Here is a 21,425-nt window from a genome sequence, read left to right on the forward strand (position 1 = left end):
CCACCTATGTAATTATGCATGTAATAGTTTACTTTGGTGTGTGCAAATGCCATGGTTGTAGTAGCCACCTATGTAAGTGGATGTTTAATTTGGTTATGCAACCATGTCCTTATAAGTGTGTATAAATATATGTTGTTGTTCTGTATGCAATCCCATCGCATAGCACACACGTCTTATTAGCAGCAATCGTCTGTGTTATTATCGGTCTTCGCACACATTTTTGATTATAGACCTGTTTGCCGCATGTCACACACATCTTATTATATTGAACCGTTTATGGTCTCTTGTCTCAACACAAACAATTCATCCGAGTGAACCGCATGCCGTATATCGCACACACCTTTATCTGGCTGGCCGTTTCTTTTATTGCTCCTTATCGCAAACAGTTAATTGCACTAAACCGTATGCCCTACATCACACACGGAATTAAAATATGAATCGTGTTTGATGCATCCGTCATCGCAAACATTCTACACCTTTTTTGATGGGTTTTTTACACCACCGTTTTTGATTAATGCATCGCACACAGTTTTGTCAAAGGGTCTCTGACCGTAGTGTCGCGTTAGCAGCATCCTGCACTAGTGATAGAAAATAGAATCTGCCGAAAACAGAACAGTCAGTAGCAATCTGGAAACTTCGAATACTTTTGTAACTCCAAAATTTCTGGAAAATTAGGATAACCTGGGAAATGTGTCTACCAATTTTGTTCAATAAGATTCAGATCAAAAGCACGCTTCAGTGAATTATGAAAATTATTTCCCTGGGCGCAAAAGTTTCTGTTTTTCAGTAAGATCAAAACAACTATCACCGTAAGCCATCCCAAAGGTCTTATTTGGCACAAACACTAATTAAAACAAAAAACCATATCTAACCATAGGCTAGATGAATTATTCAAAGCAAAACAGGAGCAAAAACAAAAAATAAATTGGGTTGCCTCCCAACAAGCGTTTTTCTTTAAAGCCTTTTAGCTAGGCGTTGATAATTTTAATGATGCTCACATGAAAGATAGCAATTGAAACACAAGTAGAGCATCATGTAGCATGTGAAAAACACATCTAAGTCTAACATACTTCCTATACATAGGCATTTTATAGGAAAACAAATTAGCAAGACAAGTAAGATCTAGCATATGCAAGGAAGAAAAAAGAAACAATAGCAATCTCAACATAACGAGAGGAAATTTAGTAACATGGGAATTTCTACAATCATATTTTCCTCTCTCATAATAATTACATGTAGGATCATAAGCAAATTCGACAATATAGCTATCACATAACATATTCTCAACACGATCCACATGCATGCAAAGTTGACACTCTTCCAAAATAGTGGGATCATTATTTTCTAAAGTTGACACTCTTCCAAACCCACTTTCAATATTTTAGCAAACATATTCATCATGAGGCTTAAAAATATTTTCAAGATCATAAGAATCATTATCACCCCAATCATGATCAGTGCAATAAGTAGAGGACATAGCAAAAATAGCATCCCCAAGCTTGGAGTTTTGCATATTATTAACACAATTGACATTAATAAAATTTATAATAACATCATTGTAATCATGTTTTTTATTCAAAGATCTATCGTGAATCACTTCATAAAGCACTTCATCACAATTTTCAGAGTCACGGATTTCAAGCAAGACCTCATAAAGATAATCTAGTGCACTCAACTCACTAGCAATTGGTTCATCATAATTGGATCTCTTAAAAAGGTTAGCAAGTGGATGAGGATCCAAAAACTTTTTGGTTTTTGATTTTCAATAAACACACAATTATACCAAGCGAACGAGCAAACGAACCAAGTAAGACATAAAGGCAAACGAAAAGACGAACGGAAAGAATGGCAAATAAAAAGACAAATCTTTTTGAAAATCGTTTTAAAAGTGGGGGAGAGGAAAACGAGAGGCGAATGTCGAATAATGTAATGCAAGAGATGAGAGTTTTATGATGGGTACTTGGTATGTCTTGACTTGGCGTAGATCTCCCCGGCAATGGCGTCAGAAATTCTTCCTGCTACTTCTTGAGTTTGCGTTGGTTTTTCCCTTGAAGAGGAAAGGGTGATGCAACAAAGTAGAGATAAGTATTTCCCTCAGTTAGAGAACCAAAGTATCAATCCAGCAACAGACAACACACAAATCACCAATACCTGCACAAACAATCAAACAACTTGCACCCAATGTGATAAAGGTGTTGTCAATCCCTTCATGGTCACTTGCAAAAGTGAGATCTAATAGAGATAGATGAAACTAAACAAAAGATAAAATAAATATTTTTGGTATTTTTGGTTTATGGATCGAAAAGTAAAAGATTGCAAAATAGTAGATCAGAAACTAATATGATGGAAAATAGACTCGGGGCCATAGGTTTCACTAGAGGCTTCTCTCAAGATAGCAAAAAATGCGGTGGGTGAATAAATTACTGTCGAGCAATTGATAGAAAGCGCAAAGTTATGACGATATCTAAAGCAATGATTATGAAATATAGGCATCACGTCCGTGTCAAGTAGACCGACTCCTGCCTGCATCTACTACTATTACTCAACACATCGACCGCTGCCTGCATCTAGAGTATTAAGTTCATGAAGAATAGAGTAACGCATTAAGTAAGATGACATGATGTAGAGGAATAGATCAAGCAATATGATGTAAACCTCATCTTTTTATCCTCGATGGCAACAATACAATATGTGCCTTGCTGTCCCTACTGTCACTGGTAAAGGACACCGCAAGATTGAACCCAAAGCTAAGTACTTCTCCCATTGCAAGAAAAACCGATCTAGTTGGCCAAACTAAACCGATAATTCGAAGAGAATTATAAGGATATCAAATCATGCATATAAGAATTCAGAGAATATACAAATAATATTCATAGATAAGCTGATCATAAATCCACAATTCATCGGATCTCGACAAACACACCGTAAAAGAAGATTACATCGGATAGATCTCCAAGAACATCGAGGAAAACATAGTATTGAGAATCAAAGAGAGAGAAGAAGTCATCTAGCTACTAGCTATGGACCCATAGGTTTGAGGTAAACTAACCACTCTTCATTGGAAGGGCAATAGAGTTGATGTAGAAGCCCTCCGTGATCGAATCCCCCACCGGCAGGATGCCGTAAAAGGCCCCTAGATCGGATCTCACGGGTACAAAAGGTTGCGGCGGTGAAAAAGTGTTTTCGTGGATGCTTCTGGTGGTTTGGGGATATATGTGAATATATAGGACAAAGAATTAGGTCAGGGGAGTCACGAGGGGCCAACAAGGCTGGGGGCACGCCCTCTCCCCTTGTGGCCGCCTCATGGCTTTTCCGACTTGATCTCCAAGTCTCCTAGGTGTCTTCTGGTCCAAGAAAAATCACCGTGAAAGTTTTATTCCGTTTGGACTCCATTGGGCATTCCTTCTCTGCGAAGCTCAAAAATAAGGAAAAAACAGAAACTGGCACTGGGCTCTAGGTTAATATGTTAGTCTCAAAAATAATATAAAATAGCATATTAATGCATATAAAACATTCAAAACAGATAATATAATAGCATGGAACAATCGAAAATTATAGATACGTTGAACACGTATCATCCACCCTTGCCAGCGCACCAGCCGCATGAGCGCCGGGCCAAGCTCCTGCCGGAGCGGATGGCCCGTGCCGGCCATGCCTAAGTTGGAGGGGGGGGGAGCTGCATGGGCTTCGCCCGGTGATATCTGCCGACGGCGGCAAGGGGAGGGGAGGACGGACGGGACTGCGCTGGCGACAGCTAGGGTTTGCTCCCTAGCCGGCCGCGGGAGCGACCTGGGGAGCGAAGGGATTGACGAAGGGATTGAGAACACACACTTCCCTAAACAAAACTTTTCAAAAGCAGACAATTAGTCTCCATGTGTTCGTGACTAGAAACTATGCAACAGTTGCAACATCAAGGGCCTAGGGCCGCCGCCCTACCCCCGTTCAGCAAGCTCTCCACCTTTCCGGCCTCCGTGGTCGTCAATCAACATGAGGCGTCGTCGCGCAGCTTGGACATCTCCATGCATGAAACTGGCATCTGTAATAAGCCTATCTTTTCTTTTATTTTGAGTACCGGACGCATGAACACTGTCTAAGTTAGTTGGGTTCAATCATACTTATATAGTTATTATGCTGATAAATTGAACTCAGGAGAAACAGATGAGCGCACCTACACCCTACAGAATAAGAATCAAGCAGGAAGCTAACGCGCTGGTGAAGGGAGGTGTTGGGCTAGCGTTTGGCACTGCACGCACACACGCATGCACCTCGCAGACAGCTAGCTCGTCTCTAAACTGGAATGCAGCGTGCAACTGCATGCACACGAGCTAAGCTATCGGTGACGAGGATATGCGCGCAAAGGCCGGCCGGGAAGTGATCATCGACAAATGCGCTCCTAATCATATATGGCATCGGTTAGCTAGCTGATCACTCGGTTGTATATATGGCATCCACCCTGGTACATGGAGTACTACTAGCTATGATTGAAACCACGAAAGAGGGAGCATCATGATCACGCTAGACACTTGTATAATGATTGCCCTATCAGACCTGCATATGAACTGTCTGTCTGTACCCGTGCTCATGCACGCAATTTTTAATCCGTGTGTGCATGGGTCTGATGATGCCATGTTGCTGCCAACTAGGCTCGCCCAAATCATGCACCGTGATGGTGTCTCCTAATATCATGCCGAGATGACGCTATGGTGTCTGGCCGGTGCGAAACATTTATGTAATATCATGCCACGAGAGTGATACATTGTATTTGGCCTTTGGCCAAGACCCCTAATACTCCTTCTTATTCAATGAAAATGGCAAATTTTTTGCCTTGTTTCAAAAAAAAAAAATGGTGTCTCCTAAAGTAGGCAAGCATCGGCGAGGATCATGAGAGTTATAAGAAATACGGTGCGTGTCGAGTTCATGCATGCATATGATGGATAGACGGATGGGAATCAAAAACACCAATCAGCTCTAGATCCAACACTTATTGTTGGAGCTGGAGCCTTCTTGTCTAGACATTTAAAAAAAATTACTAACTTGTCTTTTTTTTAGAGAATTTTATAACCTGTCTTGAGAACTGCTAGCTGCATTGGTTTCATTTTAGCTGTTGTGCTGGCAGCGTACCTAATTTATATTCGATGGAGATCATGGCACACATATAAGTATATATATGGAGATGAAAGTACAAAACCTTTCCGCGGTTGTTTCAGTGCGCTACCGACTATCGAAAGCCGCATTGCTCACTCTCAAAAAGGAAAGAATAGCGGAGGGGGAACTGATATTGTTCTATCTGTGGGCACTTCTTTTCTATAAAATGTTTAGCACTGAGTGACGACCATCGAGCCTACCTATTGCACAACTCTACGTTTCCTACAAGTTGATCTGCTTTCTGTTGCCTTCAACTAAAAGTTCTACCTTTGCATGGGACGGGACGAAAAAGAGGTACCAAATATTGCTATAGGAACCATCGTTTGCCTCAATTTAATAAACAAATGGTCCTTTAGACTACTTGCAGACATCATGATTCAAACATATGTTTCTATTTTTATTAAAATTAAGGAGTTCGCTGGCATATAAACTTTCTGATTTAAACATATGTTTTGATATTAATTTCATCTAGTCTTAAATGAGTTGGTCTGTGTTTTCTTCCGGTTTTATGAATTCTCCTTATTTCCCTAAGTTTTTTGCTTTGAACCTTTTTTAACAAATTTGTAGCTTTGTAAATGATTCCGCGATACTTGTTCAGTGGGCCTTATACGAGAAAACGAGAAGAGAAAGTATGCCATGGAAACCTGCCTCCCGGTGGAAACCCGAAAACTCAAACGTGAACCAATGGATCTGCAATCCAAGGATTGGGTCACCCACCCACCCATTTCATGTATTTCACAAGAAAATACCAGGCTTTGTGCAAAACCATAAGCAGCCATGTGGTTGTTTGTATAAAAAACACAGGGTTCGATCAGAAGTCCATATTCCATATCTGATAGTCCATGTTTGTGTTTTCATATTTCACTGAGTGGTACTTTGCACGGGATACTTTCTTGAGAAAAACATGTAGGTTCCATGTCATTTGTCACCACCATGGTTTGTGTGCTACTATAAGCGTTGCAGGGGAAAGCATATCTAGTAAGACTTTAATATGGAGTGGTATCGTCGTTTCGAGCTTCAACGGGCTAACGTTATAGCAACAAGACATTTCACTCAAATTCTAGTGGAATGACATGACCATGTAAAACTAATTTGATTCACACGCCGAGAAAAATAATAATATAAATACAGTTGTGAACTAATGCCAGATTCAAAATTTGTTGTTAACAGTACTTCAAGCTACTATTTACGGCTAGATATGTATTCCTCTTTTTGGTTCTCATGGTGTGAATCAAGGTTTATAGTTAGAGTTGTATAGCATGTTACTTGTGCCAATCCAATGGGTATATTGTTACATTTCATGTCTTATTTGTTACATTCTCATGACTTATGAGTGGCCTAGGTGTTATAGTAGTGAAAAACAACATAGCCATGTGATGGGTTGGTGTATACTTATGATATCCATATAGTCCTTTAACTAGGTTTGACTATGACTTTTGGTCGAGCGAGGCTGTGAGTGCATCTAGTGCCCCATTGTGAATTCTGGATGATTAATGACAAAATAGTTAAGGGACATTGTAGTCCCCGGGGATTTGGTCCAATCAATGGGTGACGCCCCCTAAAAATGTTGTGAGAACATTATAGTCTTGAGAATGCCTGGTGAGGAATTGAAAGCTAGTGTGTAGACTTTGGTTTACAAGTTTCTTTATTCTTTGTTTGAGTCATAGACAAACCATACTATTAGGGGGGGGGGGGGGGGTCTAAGTGAAAGCAAGATTGCAGCCTTCATGTACTAGCTCAATCGGACCTAACTCTCCAGTGGGTGTAGACTTGGAAATCTCTTTCGAAGCATATCATTTAGCTTCATTGTCGAAGTTAAACCTTCGGGATAGGCGGGTTAAAAAGTCATCGTTGAAGAGTTGGAAAACTTGCCGCCCAAGTTTGTTTAGTGGTCTAGTTGAAATTCCATTGTTAGCCATGTGTCGCATGTACGTTGGCATGTGCACCTCGAGTGGTCATATCAACCACCATGGATTTTCTTGCAGGCTATAAATAGCCACCCTACCCCAACCATTTGTGGTTGGCTGCTCCAAGTGAATGTGGGACAAGCGTTCTCTGAGAAACCCTGCCCCCCCCCCCCCCAAAGATTTGAGAGAAATCCTAGCGAGGAACCAAAGCATAAAAGTGTTAAGTGATTGAGCATCACCGAAGAACTTGAATGAAGACTAAGGCCCTGTTCGGCCATCCTCCGCGGAGCGGAGCGCGCGGAGCAGCGTTTAATCAACTCCGCGGATTATAACTGGATTGCCGCTCCGCTCCGGCGCGGAGCCGCGGAGCGGAGGGAATCCGAACGCGGCCTAACATGACTTGTTACTTTTGAGGACTATGCATCCTCTAGATAGTTAGGATTCATTCAAGAGCATCCAACGCGTGGATTCACCAAAGAACAAGTTGTGCCAGTCCGGAGATCACCATACCTTGAGTGATTTGGTGAGTTCCGAGGAACTCAGATCAAGGAGAAAAAGGTGAAGACTTGTGTGTACTCAGAGTTGTGGCTCAGCCTCTCCAACCCAGACGTAGAACTACGCCAATAGTTTGAACTAGAGTAAACACATTGCACTATTTATTCGCATCCCTTTACTAACTATAATTCGTATGTTGACGGTGTTACGGCCCAAGGGTGCCTCATGCCACTCGAATGGCTATGCACGAACCGGTACTAAAGGGGTGGTGGCAGGCTGGCGTCAGGCCAGGGCCCCACGAGCCCCTTTAGTGACGGTTTGTGACACAAACCGGTACTAAAGGTCTAACCTATAGTACCGGTTTGCGTCACCAACCGGCACTACAGAGTCTTAACCTATAGTCCCGGTTGAAGACACAAACCGGCACTATATGGCAATTTTCAAACTCTACCCCCCCCCCCGGTGTATCGTCATTTCAGTTTTGAAAAAATAAAAAAAATTAATAAAAACTTCAGAAAATAAAATCTTTCGAGAGGTAGTTATATTACTACATCTACTAGTTAGGAAAATTTGAAAACTTAAATTTGGACATGTTTTGCAAAAAGTGTAGGGAAAATGTAAAATGGCTATAACTTTTGCATACGATGTCGAAAAAAATGTATAATATATCAAAAAATTCAGCACGAAAATCCGCATCCGATGGAGACCGCCTACGGCCTGTTTGGAATTTTTTAGAATCCTCAAATTCCAAAATGAAAAAAAGACATGGTCAAATTTTAGTTTTTCTAAAAAAAATTGGTTAAATCTGGTCAAACTACTTATTCAAGAAGTATTAATGTTACTACATAATTATTCAAGAATATTAGTGTTACTAAAACTTATTCAAGAAATATTAGCGTTACTAAATAATTACTGTTTTTTTAGAATAATAGTTTCAAACTCAAACGGTGAAATGTGTGACTTCATGCTCAAGCTAAACTCCTGAGGGTTAATAGGATTAACATATTACTATTATCAGGAAAACAACAAGTGCTGACTTGGAAACGAAGGAGAATAGAACCCGAAAGTTCCCCCATACCAGGGCGTGAGCTCACGCCACGTGGTGGCACTTTACCGCCGGTTCGTGCCGAACCGGTACTAAAGGGGGGAGGGCTTTAGTGCCCACACTTTAGTGCCGGTTCCATAACCGGCAGTAAAGGCCCTTACAAACCGGTTTTAAAGCTCCATTTTCTACTAGTGCAGGCCGGTTCGAGGCCCCCAAGGCCATTGCATGGCTCTGACCACCAACCCAACTTATGTGCTCTCTAGAAGGAAGGATTCGACATCTTGACGACCAAGACAAGAAGAGAGGGGATCCAAGAGGGATTTCTAACCTCCTTAGTCAACTAGGTCCCGTGTAACCCTAGGCATCGGTACCATTCATAAACCAAGGCCAAGCTAGCCGATAGGTACCTTACATTCAATCCCCCGATACACATATGATCCTAGGGATCATCTATGTACCTTGTACACCCCATCAATCCAATACAGCACGACAAGGAGTAGGGTTTACCTCTAGAGAGAGGGCCCGAACCTGGGTAAAATCTATCTCTTGTTTCCGCGTTGGGCTTTCCAGCTGGTCGTGACACCCTATAGAGGGGTCTGTCAGATTTCACACCAACATCTGTGTTTCGAAGAACTTCCCCTTCCTTCTTTCTCTGTGATTGTTACAAAGACTTTGTTGAGTACTTTCTTTTTATGCTGCTTAGCTCAATACTTAGCTTTGTACTCAGTCTCGTTGTTCTGAATTGTATCCGTTTGTATGTTAGATAAGTTTACTTACATTCTAGCATAGTCTATTATCTAGCTTTCATGCCTTTAAGTCAAGTTGTTTTAGCCATGCATGCCTCTAAGTTATCTTTTTTGACAAAGAGTGAATTTTATTGACTCAAAATGAAGCATCAAGTGGATACAAACACAATGAGCTCATACTTGACCAATGCACAGTTAGGATGCACACAATGCCAACGCGCACACACAAAAATCACACTGAGAAAAAAAGAGTAAAGTCATACAAGACAAAATCTATGCCTAAGCGAGAAAAAAAGATAAATCCCGAAAGCGGTCGAAACAGTGATCTACAAACGGCAACAATGATCCTATCCACACCAACCATATCTTGACTACACAATGGCAACCATGTTCTACAACAACATTGCCTTTAGTAAGGGAACAATGGTCAAGAGTCATCATAACCAGATCCAACCAGCAGGGCCAGATTCTAGTGTTTCACCTTGAAGAACAAGTACGAGCATATCCGAACAATGACTTTAACAAGGCAACGACGCAAAAACATCACCATTGGCAGGTATAACCCACTCGGGCCAGGCCTTAGGCTTTCACCCCGAAGCTCAATACCGGGGGCCAAAGAAGGCATGGTCACACTTTGACCTTCTCTTTTACACACACAATTTCTCTATTTTCTGGTGCTTAGACTCATGTATCGGGGAGAAAAAGAAGCTCTACTCAAAGAGATAATTTTTCGCTTAAAACACTAGCTATATTTGTTAAATTGTCATGACTTATGAGCAACCTAGGAGCATGGTACCTCACAAAAAGAAAACCTAGGAGCACGGTACCTCGCAAAAAAACTAGGAGCATGGTAGAATTAGATATTTGACCGTGTTTATAGGCCATGACAACTTCAGGATAAGGGCAAGCTTGGTTTGCTACCAATTTTTAACTAGTTCCTTTGGTGTATGGTGTATGCTTTCCTGCATGTTTGTGATTCTTACTTGTTCATGATTGGATTGCTAGTATTCTGTGAACGTCGTTCGTCAGCGTTGTGCTATGTTTGATGGCGTACTCTTCTTTCTATCTGATGAACATATGCAACTCTAAATGGTTCAAACTAAAAATTGGCTACCCAATTTGTTGCCAAGCGAAAAACTGACAAAGCCGAACATTGATAATTTGATCTTGATGTGAGGTTGGCTATACCATTTGGTAACCAATCAATTAGGTGCCAATATTCGACAAATGCTGAACATTAGAATTGCCGGATTTCAGTTATCAATGGAATAATCTTGAGGGGCAAACATTTAGAAAAAAAGATAAAATCTAGTGTTTAGAGGAGGACATTTGACACGATTTTGAAGTTGGGGACTGAACATTAAATCAAGGCCAGAATCGATGGAGGTGAAGTGCTGCCAATGCAGGGATCACTTGCGCAGATCAGTTCCCGAAGCCTACCGAGAGCGCCAGACATGTTCAGTGCTCCTGTAAAGATGTCACTTGCGCAGCTGTAGCAAATCGTGAATGAAACACGTTTGGGGTCGACATATACTTACCAGGTAGTAGATCCGGACAAGGAAATGAACCTCCGAGGGGCATGCATGCATCATCCCCTTATGTGAACCAGCTAGCGCCATATTGTGCTGTGGTAGTGGTAGCATGAGCCACAAGAATGAAGGGCAGGGGGGGGGGGGGGGGGGGGGGGGGCATGCATGCAATAATAACTCTTGCATTTATATCCACGAGCTAGCGCTCCAGCATTTTGCAGCAACAATGAAAAGCAGGCCCCTCACATTTGTGGCAAACACGGCAACGGCAAGAAAGAAAAACTGAACAGGTCCCTCCTCCCAGCTACACGTTTGGTTCGATCTTGGATCTGCTCTGCTATCACCGAATCCAAATCTGCGACGAAGCGAGAGACGAGAAAATATCTAGGAGCACGGCTGGTAGGTCGGCGTGCGAAAGACAGGAAACAGTTGGGCGTAAATCTCCGGAGCCCGCCGCTTCTGCCCGCCGTTTCGAGATCGAGAGGGAAGAAAGAGAGGGAGGAGCACGAGCAGACACGGCACGGCTAGCACAGCGGCGAGATTATGGAGGAGAGGGCTCCATCGCCCCTGCCTTCACATCACATGCATGACGCGCCAACTCCAAGGATAGATAACGTTGCGTTGCCCTCCCCTGTTACACGTAGCGTACGTGCCACCAGTCGACAGACACCCCATGTGAGGAGGGATGTGCTCTGCTCCGCCCTGCTGCCTGGCCTCCCTCGGAGTCGGATAACACGATTATTTGCCGCTGCGACCACGAGAGCGGACACGTACTGCGTCGCCGCGGCGATAACCCCGTGGCTCTCCGTATAATTGGGGCCCCGTCGCATGAAAAAGGGACCAGACAACAGTGGCAGCGGGTGCAGAGCGCTGCGACATGCCGACTCTTTTCTCTCTGGGTCCATCGAGATTCCAATGCTAGGGTAGAGCAGACGCAAAATATGGCAGACACTAGACGAAGAATCTGATGATGGGTGGAGTGGAAATGATGCCGATGCTGTTTCCCGACAATGCTAGAAGAATCGGAGCAGGCAAAATCATGGCCCTTAAATTGCCAGCAAAATCGCCGTTTAGATACAATACGATACGATGATGAATTGGATTATGGCACGAATGCAAAGGAGAGCATACACATCGAAGGACGGACGGCCTTTCAGCGTCAAGGTCTCTCTGTCACTCAAAATTCCCCCACTTATCCACTCACTACACACACCAACCAAAGTATTCAGTGGTAAAGCAGGTGCATCAGTAACACACACTCATGCAGCACACATACATACAAACAACATCACCTGTCAGCGCATTAGATCTCTCTACCGCTCACAGTCCAGTAGTAAAAGAGACATGAACTTACAGGCAACGAGACAAGAACCCAGACACAGAGTTAGGCCTTCTCTTCCTCGTGATCAGGCTGAGCACCAGCTGTTGCCTTCTCACAAGGAAGATGACCCACCACAGGGTACCTCTCTTTAAACTTCTCTTCCCAGTCTTGTAAAACCTCCAGTTCGTCTGGACTCAGGCCTTCCAAGTCTCCAGTCAGGTCATTAAGGTCAAATGACATCAATGCCAGGGCCCGAGATGCATCCCTCCCAGCAAACAAGGAGTATGGTCCTTGAGGTCCATAAAACAGCCTGAGGTCAAGAAAAAGCAGACAACAGAGTCATGAATGATCAACAGTCTGCATTGTATACACACCATGACACAAGAAAGATCCTACCACTTCCAGAACTACCTCTTCCATGACACAAGAAAAAGCATTGTATACACACCATGACACAAGAAAGATCCTACCACTTCCAGAACTACCTCAAGGACATTACAAGTTGTATGGTGGTCGTCAGATGGAATTATACATCTACACAGATATCTTATTTGTGACAAACAAATTCAGTTTCGATTTCTCATGCAGATGTGGACAGCATGTTCAACCTAATATTAACATCCAATACAGTGCACAAGTACCGAGCTTATATTTGAAACTCAGATCCACAAGACACCCCTTGCACAAGATTGGATCAAGGATTCAGACCTATATACCTAATTTCTTGGCGGTACTTATATTTGAAACTCTAGAGTCAAGACAGTCTCAGCAATGAATACGAATATGCTTGCTGTCTGCTGAAACAGCAGACTCGTAGGATGAATAATAGTTAAACAAAACAATGACTTCAAGGGTAACCGACACTAGCCATGTACAAGTGTACTGCTAATTGCAGACATCGGGACAAACAATGCCACAATAAACTACAGTACCAAATGATTTCACCAACTAGAATATCTCACAGACAAACGTGGAGCAAAACAAGGAGAGATGGCACATGATAATTATGATCAGTAAGACAACAATCATGTGCTTCTGAAGAAATAAGGTGGATACAAACAACACAACATTGGCACTATAAGAAATGAAGAAACTAGAGATAAGAAGTATTCCCTCTGTAAAGAAATATACTAAGATCTTTTACATCACTATATACTATTTCTTTACAGAGGAAGTAAGTGCTACATCACATTAAATACACAGAGCCTATAGTATAAAAAGTGGTGCAGAGTTAAAATACAGTCCACAATAAATATGATAACGTTTTAACCAACAGTTCTCAAAACTTGTTGTAGTTATTTTCCTAATATTAACACACTGTAAATGAACACCTGGCCAGATTGCAAATGGAAACTTCACCCCATCAAATCATTATACCAATGGATAGTCTTCGTGAAAAATGGAGTACAGCTTCAAAGCTCCCAGAAGTGGTTCAAAGAGAAAATTTTAAGCACAACATGTTCTATTATTTGACAGTCTACTTGAAACCTCTCTCTTTTCTGCATTTAAGGGTAGTTTAAGGACGAAACATTCATTGTATTTTAGTTACATTCTAAGAGTTCCATTTGATTATTGGAGATATTAAATTTACAGTGTTAACGAACGAACACCTTGAATACTGTCGCTGGAGTCAGTTAACCTGTTGTTGTAGCTAAAATCGACATGAGACTGCCACCATAACCCATGTAGAAAAGTGAGTGAGAGCTGAGAGTACAGACTACCACGGGCGGAGGACGCGGTATGGCGAGGTGGGGCACTCGCCCTACCTTGATTTCTGGGATTTTTTAATAGGTATATACGTATACAATCAGCGGATCGCTAAATATCGAGTTGATCGCTAAATGTCACGGTGAAACCTTTTACTGGGCCGTGAATCCTAGACACCTGATTGGGCCGTCACGGACTGGTGCCTTTGCTCGATCCAGTCACGGCTTGATCCAATCGCATGCAGGCCACACACGACACAACGCCAGGCTCCAGAAACCTCGCTCGAGCCAGAGTCGACACCACGCACGCACGACTGACACGTGGACACTAACCTTGGTGTTTTTGTACCTAGGCGTGGTGACTAATGAGCGAGTTCAGCACGTATCAGGCTCTCGCTGATGTTCTTCGTTTTTAGGATAACGTTCTCGAGCGGCTCCCGTGTTTAGTGTTCCCATGAATCTTCTCTGAACCGTTAGTTAATACTCCCTCCGTCTCAAAATAAGTGACTCAACTTTGTACTAACTTTAGTAAAAAGTTGAGTCACTTATTGTCACGGCCTGGCTGATTGCCGCGTAGGTTGTAGTCGTGGGTTGTAGGAGGACGAGGGCGAGGCCCTCGCCGGCCTATGGTTGGAGAAGGGGGTTGAGGAGGGGCGCCGTGGCGCAGGAGCAAGGAGGTGAGGTTGTAGGTTATTTTCTGCTTGCGTTTATTGATCCAAGGGCTGGCTATATATAGCCTAATTACAAGACCAGATTACAGACTCCTATTACAATTGGGTGTTGGCAGGGTAACCTTCTACGGGACTAAACCTTTCCAACTAATACCCAGACTCCTAATCTAAAAAAACTATAATTAAACTAGGACATATTTTTAGGCAGGTGCAGGGCCGGCCCGCGCAGGTCCCTTGCGCCTATAGGGCTGGCCCCACATGACATCTCCCCCTCCATTCTGAAACAGCTCGTCCTCGAGCTGGAAGCTTGGATAACGTTCGCAGAAGGTTGTAACATCCTCCCATGAAGCAGCAGACGCCGGCTGGCCCTCCCAGTGAATGAGCACCTGCTGGACACCGCGAGCAATACGAGCACGCAATGCTTGGACAGGGGTTGGATGTACTCGACCCTGAAACAGAGGTGGAAGCATCAGCGGAACTTCCGGCGGTGGACCATGGTACTTCTTCAGGACCCCGACATGGAAGACATTGTGAATGCGGGCGCGTGGGGGCAGCTCCAAACGGTAAGCAACCGTATCGATTTTAGCGAGGACTTTGAAAGGCCCATAATATTTGGGAGCCAATTTCCCTTTGGCGCCTACAAGGAATGCCGCCGGCCGGTGCTGAAGACGGAGCCAAACCCACTCTCCAACTTCAAAAGAAAGGGCCCGATGCTTATCATCATAGTAATGCTTGTACTGTTGTGCTGCCTGAAGGAGACGCTCACGGATGTCGAGTAAGAACTGATCGTGGTCGACGATCTGCCGTTCCACCGCCTGATTGCGAATCTCGCCCGGCGTATAGTCCCGCAATGAGGGGGGATCCCGTCCATAAACCACCCTGAAAGGAGTGTCCTTCAACGCTGAGTGGTACAAAGTGTTGTAGCAGTATTCCGCCCAAGGCAACCATTGGAGCCACTGCCCGGGGCGATCCCCAGTTATGCAACGAAGGTACATGGTGATGACACGATTGACGGCCTCAGATTGTCCATCAGACTGTGGATGGAAGGCTGAACTCATGTGCAAGCGCGTCCCCGCGGCGGCAAACAGAGCCTTCCAAAAGCCCGAAATGAAAACCACATACCTGTCCAAAACGATGGATGTGGGAAACCCATGAAGTCGGACAATGTTGGAGAAGAAGGCCTTAGCAACGGACTCCGCAGTGTACGGATGCGCCAAGGGGATGAAATACGCATACTTGGAGAAACGGTCCACGACGGTCAGTATCACACTTTTGCCGCCCACCTTCGGAAGTGCCTCAATGAAATCCATGGAGATGTCTTCCCAGACACGAGATGACAGTCAAGGGCTGCAATAAGCCGGCTGGATGAAGCTGCTCTGTCTTGTTGCGTTGACAAACCTGACAAGCACGAATATACTGCTGAAGTGCTGCCCTTGCTTGCGGCAGATGGAAATCCCGGCGAAGACGATGAAGTGACTTCTGGATACCTTCATGGCCCGCATCATGGGCTGCAGCCAGGACCTCCCCGAGCAGCGGCGACGCGGGTGGCACATAAGCCCGTTGTTGGAAGGTAACAACACCATCAACGAGAGCCCAAGGCTGTCCTAACTCACCAGATTCTAATTGTTAGAGTAATCTTGATTAGTCATTTGATTTATGTAAAAGTTTGGGTCCTAAGCTAGCTAGTCGCGTGAGGAGAGCTAGAACTAGTTCTGTCTAGTTAGATTAGGTGTCCTGGTGTGCTAACAGTGAGTTGTAGTATCCGGTTAGGATTAGTATACTTGCCGTGACTTGCATGGCATGTCATGAGTCCGGCTAGGATTATATTAGGTAGTCTAATACAGAGTCGGTTTGTACCGGCTGATTGTCCAGCTTCACGCATATAAATATGCGGGTATAGGAGTCATGTAATATCAGATCGTGAGAAAAGGAGAAAATAAAAGGAGAAAAAGAGAGGCACGACACGTGCCTTTGGCAAAAGTTTTTGCGTGTGCGTGTTCATCGTGATTTGATGTGATCGATCCTGTGGGCGAGTTCCAACAATTGGTATCAGAGCTAGGTCGATTTGAAGCCGCGCTTGCCCCGGGGTGGCGACCTGACTAGCGCCTCGGGGCGGGCGATGTTGTCGCTGGGTGCTGCAGCGCCAAGGAGGATCATGCGATCGTCGTTCGTCGGAGCGACATGGAGGGAGGCGACAGGCTGTCGTCAGCAAGGCGGTGGAAGAAGATCGTTGACGGGAGCAGTGGTGCCGAGGTGCGGTGCCGGAAAGTCGTCAAGATCGTCGTCCGCAGGAGTTAGAGTCAAGGAGTCGTGCGGGTTAGCACGGTCGGTCAGTCGTCGTCATGTCCAAGTGCTCGTCTCTGTGAGGAGGCGTTGGAGATGAAGCCCAGGTCGTCTGTGTGTCTCGACGAGAGGATCAAGTTCAACTATGTGGGGGCGGTAAACCAGTGAAGGTGAGTCTCTTCAATGAGGCCATGTCTCTACATGAGGCTGGAGTGCATGGTGTAGTGCACGGGGTGCTGTGATCCACAAGGAGTCGGCATGTATCTCGCTAGGGTGGATGGTGTAGTCCACCGGGTGGTGTTTTCCACAGGTTACTAGCGAGGCTGGGTAGTCCAAGGCATATTTGAGGTGATCCATAAATTCGGCAAGTCAAAATTGGGGAGAGAATGTTGGCAACAATCTAGCCGGCAATTTGACTTGTTGTGGTGCGAGCGGATGAGTCGACAAGGGGTGAATCATCAACAAGCCAAGACCGGAGAAGCACGGAAGAAAAAGTGTGTCAAGATTAGGGAGAGATTGTTAGGAATAATCTTGAGTTAGCCGCAAGTCTAGGTTGCCGTGTGATTAGCAGTCCGGTTTGGACTACGCTAGTTAGTTAGCTATAGGTAAGTGTCCATGTCTTGTGCGAGGACTAGTCCATGATGGAAAACTAGTTTGTACAGGGAAAAGGACTTGTGTCTAGTAGTAGTCCGTGTAGGAGTTGTTTCCTTGGTCGGTTGAGTCAGGTCATGTATATATACACAGTACCGGCTGTGAAGTTTGTAACACCGTGGAGGTCTGCGAGGGTTTGCGGCAGGGGCGCCGGCGGCGATGGCGGAGACATGGCCGCTGGGATCGACGAGGAAGCTGATACCAAGTTGTCATGGCCTGGCTGATTGCCGCGCAGGTTGTAGTCGTGGGTTGTAGGAGGACGAGGGCGAGGCCCTCGCCGGCCTATGGTTGGAGAACGGGGTTGAGGAGGGGCGCCGTGGCGCAGGAGCAAGGAGGTGAGGTTGTAGGTTATTTTTTGCTTGCGTTTATTGATCCAAGGGCTGGCTATATATAGCCTAATTACAAGACCAGATTACAGACTCCTATTACAATTGGGTGTTGGCAGGGTAACCTTCTACGGGACTAAACCTTTCCGACTAATACCCAGACTCCTAATCTAAAAAAACTATAATTAAACTAGGACATATTTTTAGGCAGGTGCAGGGCCGGCCCGCGCAGGTCCCTTGCGCCTATAGGGCTGGCCCCACATGACACTTATTTTGAGACGGAGGGAGCAAATGCCTAAAGATCGGTGTGCTGAGTATCAAATTGCTAAGGGCTTCTTTCATCCGCAGGATTTTTAAAAAACACCGGAGTAGAAGAAAATAAACTATAGGATTGCAATGCCACGTCTATTCGAATCCTAAAAGATTTTGGTTTATACGATTGCCTTATAAAATAAAATAAAGCATTCTTTCAAACAAGAGCATGCAGATGAAAATTTTGCTACGAAAAATATAATGCAAAGCAATTCTATATCTATGTTGGTTTTGCACCAATTTTATTTTATATTTAGTTTAAGAGTTCGCCCCACCTCAGAAAGGTTCCATTCTCCGCCACTAAAGACTACTGAATATTGTCTAGCATGTCCATTGACTATAGTCCAGTTGATCAAATACTCAGGAGCTTAGATGCACAAGGTACATCTTAAGCTCCCGGTCTAAGCATTCAAGAATAAACAAATGTCTAGCAACACCGTGACAACAAAATCTATTGAGAAGAAGCAAATCCATAGAACCATATTGGATTGCTCAAATCCTCATTACATGTGTGAAGTTCACCATTTTGCACTCCACCAATTGAAGGGCAGCAAGAGACTCCTATAGTGGTGACTGATGATCTTTAGACATGTGCACACTAACCTTGGTGTTTTTGTACCTGGCGTGGTGACTGATGAGCGAGTTCAGCGCGTATCAGGCTCTCGCTGATGTTCTTCGTTTTCGGGATAAACTTTCTCAAGTGGCTCCCATGTTGTGTTCCCGTGAATCTTCTCTGAACCGTTAGTTAATAAATGCCTAAAGATCGGTGTGCTGAGTATCAAATTGCTAAGGGCTTCTTTCATCCGCAGGATTTTAAATTTTTAAAAAACTCCGGAGTAGAAGAAAATAAACTATAGGATTACAATGCCACGTCTACTCGAATCCTAAAAGATTTTAGTTTATTTGATTGCCTTATAAAATTAAATAAAGGATTCTTTCAAAGAAGAGCGTGCAGATGAAAAGTTTGCTACGAAAAATATAATGCAAAGCAATTCTATATCTATGTTGGTTTTGCATCAATTTTTATTTTTATTTTGGGTTAAGAGTTTGCCCCACCTCAATAAAGTTCCATTCTCCGCCATTGAAGACTACTGAATATTGTCTATTATGTCCGTTGACTGTAGTCCAGTTGATCAAATACTCAGGTGCTTAGATGCACAAGGTACATCTTAAACTCCCGGTCTAAGCATTAAAGAATAACCAAATGTCTAGCAACACCGTGACAACAAAATCTATTGAGAAGAAGCAAATCCATAGAACCATATTGGATTGCTCAAATCCTCATTACATGTGTGAAGTTCACCATTTTGCACTCTACCAATTGAAGGGCAGCAAGAGACTCCTACGTTAGGAATATAACATCAACAACCTAAAAAGATCCAGGCCCTCATATCTCAATCAAATAGAATTCAATGGACTATCCACGTCACCATTGTGATAATTGCCTACAGCTACTAGCACACATTAGGTATCTTGCTTTTATCTGTTCCTAACTTAGATCAGCTCTTTACCACTCCATATTAACGTGCTTTGTTTATAGTAGAACTGCTTCTAACTGATAATCTTAAATAGTCTAGTCTAGTTACTCAAGGTTGGAATGATTTACAATGTTAAACTCAGCTCATGCGCGTATCTGTTCACACTGAACCCTGACCAAAACACAGCACAATGGTACTAGAACACAATATAACCCTCACCTCCCGCGCGAGACGTCGTAGACCTGACCGCGGATGGCGATGAGGATGGACTTGGCGGTATCCTTGCCGTCATAGGCCCTGAGCTGCTCCAGCGTGATCTCGCCCACCTGCACAGGGTCCGGAAACGGCGGCACGAACGGCTCCGGCTCCGCCTCCGCCTCCGTCCCCTGCTCCTGCTGCTGAGGCGGCTTGGGATGAGCCGCCGGTGCCGAAGCGGCGGCGTCTGGGGCGACGAAGAGGGTGGAGACGATGAGGTAGGTGGCGAGCATGAGAGCCAGCACGGTGAAGGCGGCCGCGGGCGAGAGGCCGGTGTAAGCCTGCACGGCGTCCGCGATCCCCTGCGCCGCCATGGGGCCTCGCTGGAGCTTAGGGCTCAGGGGGCTCGCAGAGGGAAAGCCTGGGTAGCTGGGTTTCGGGGGAACGGGGGTAGGTGCGCAGGGTGGTTCTGCCGCCGGTGACGGATGTTGACTCGGCGACCTGGGAAGAAAGGGAAAAGCCGGCGGAGTCGCAACGCACGCCGCACGGCCCTTTTTTTTTCCTTTCTTTTCCGAAAAAACTAACGGCCACAAATGTGGGAGCTTGCACATCGCCCACACGTCTTCATCATCACTCAATTTGCCACATATGAACAGATGACATCAGCAGAATTTTTTTAGGTTTTCAGCTTAAAAATGTTTTATCTCCTAATTAAAAAAGTGAATTAAAATCTGTTTTCACCATTACATCCGTATCGACGAGATCTTCAAAACTAGACCCCATGTTGATATGTTTCGACGAAAAAAAAAATTATCCAAAAATTGTCATGATGTTTACACTGTAGTTGTCATAGTGCTTAAACTAAAGTTGCCATGTGGCAATTTTAGTTTGTAAATCATGACAATTTTAGTTTTTCGATAATGGCAATTCCAGTACTTTGACCATGAATTTTTTTTTGTGTGTGAACCGTGGCAATTTTAAGTGCATGTATCATGGCAATTTTAATTTATGGTGTATGACAAGTCTAGTTTCTTAATTCCTTGTTTTATAATATGTCAAAATTTACTTTTAAATGTAGAAGAAAATAGCTGAAACATATCATGGCAATTCATGTGCAATAGACACGGCAACTTTTAACCCCAAAATAAAATTCATCGAAATATATTGATACGAGATCTAGTTTCGAAGATCTCGTCGCGAGGGATTTTATGGTGAAAACGGATCTTCAGTCGAATTTTTCATTTAAGAGATAAAAACATTTTAAAAACAGAAAATTCAAAAAGATTTTCACATGCATGCATGCGGTGACATGGCGTAGTCTATGTGCTATAAGACGTGTGGACGAATTTAATTCCTACCACACGTGTGGGTGTTAGCGGTGTCTTTTTTTTAGACTAAAATGGAGAGGAAAAGTGGGTAGTAGTGTAATTCTTCAGTTGCCAAAAGATAGACCGGCCGGGCACGCCGGCACGGTGCTGCTCGCCCTGGGAACCATAGGTGACACAAACAAGTACTCTACGGCCGGGAAAGCCGGCCCATAAGGACATTTTTCTTCCGATAAAAGTTCATGAAATGTTTTTCTCAAAAAAGAAGTGCACGAAATGTTTTTTCCCTT

General features: G+C 44.1%; 1 protein-coding gene across 2 annotated transcripts; it reads right to left on the bottom strand.

The window, feature by feature from the left end:
* Positions 1–11,952: 11,952 nt before the first annotated feature.
* Positions 11,953–20,379, bottom strand: LOC123092283 (membrane steroid-binding protein 2). Of its 2 annotated transcripts, none has more exons than XM_044514007.1 (2): positions 19,835–20,357; positions 11,953–12,498 (listed from the first exon to the last, which is right to left on the bottom strand). In XM_044514007.1, the coding sequence occupies exons 1-2, from the start codon at positions 20,182–20,184 to the stop codon at positions 12,252–12,254; spliced, it is 597 nt and encodes a 198-aa protein (XP_044369942.1). In that variant the 5' UTR covers positions 20,185–20,357; the 3' UTR covers positions 11,953–12,251. The 2 variants fall into 2 exon arrangements, with proteins under 2 accessions (XP_044369942.1, XP_044369941.1); XM_044514006.1 differs by lacking the exon at positions 11,953–12,498 and adding an exon at positions 14,581–15,014 and having other exon boundaries at positions 19,835–20,379.
* Positions 20,380–21,425: the final 1,046 nt, after the last annotated feature.

This window comes from Triticum aestivum, chromosome 4B (assembly GCF_018294505.1).
Source record: "Triticum aestivum cultivar Chinese Spring chromosome 4B, IWGSC CS RefSeq v2.1, whole genome shotgun sequence".
NCBI classification, from domain to species: domain Eukaryota; kingdom Viridiplantae; phylum Streptophyta; class Magnoliopsida; order Poales; family Poaceae; genus Triticum; species Triticum aestivum.

Coding starts and splice junctions, on each gene's coding strand:
- LOC123092283 (XM_044514006.1), bottom strand. CDS start 20,184: ATGGCGGCGCAGGGGATCGCGGACGCCGTGCAGGCTTACACCGGCCTC. Junction 15,015..19,834: donor TACGACGTCTCGCGCGGGAG/GTGAGGGTTATA, acceptor CCTCTGTTTCAG/GGTCGAGTACATCCAACCCC.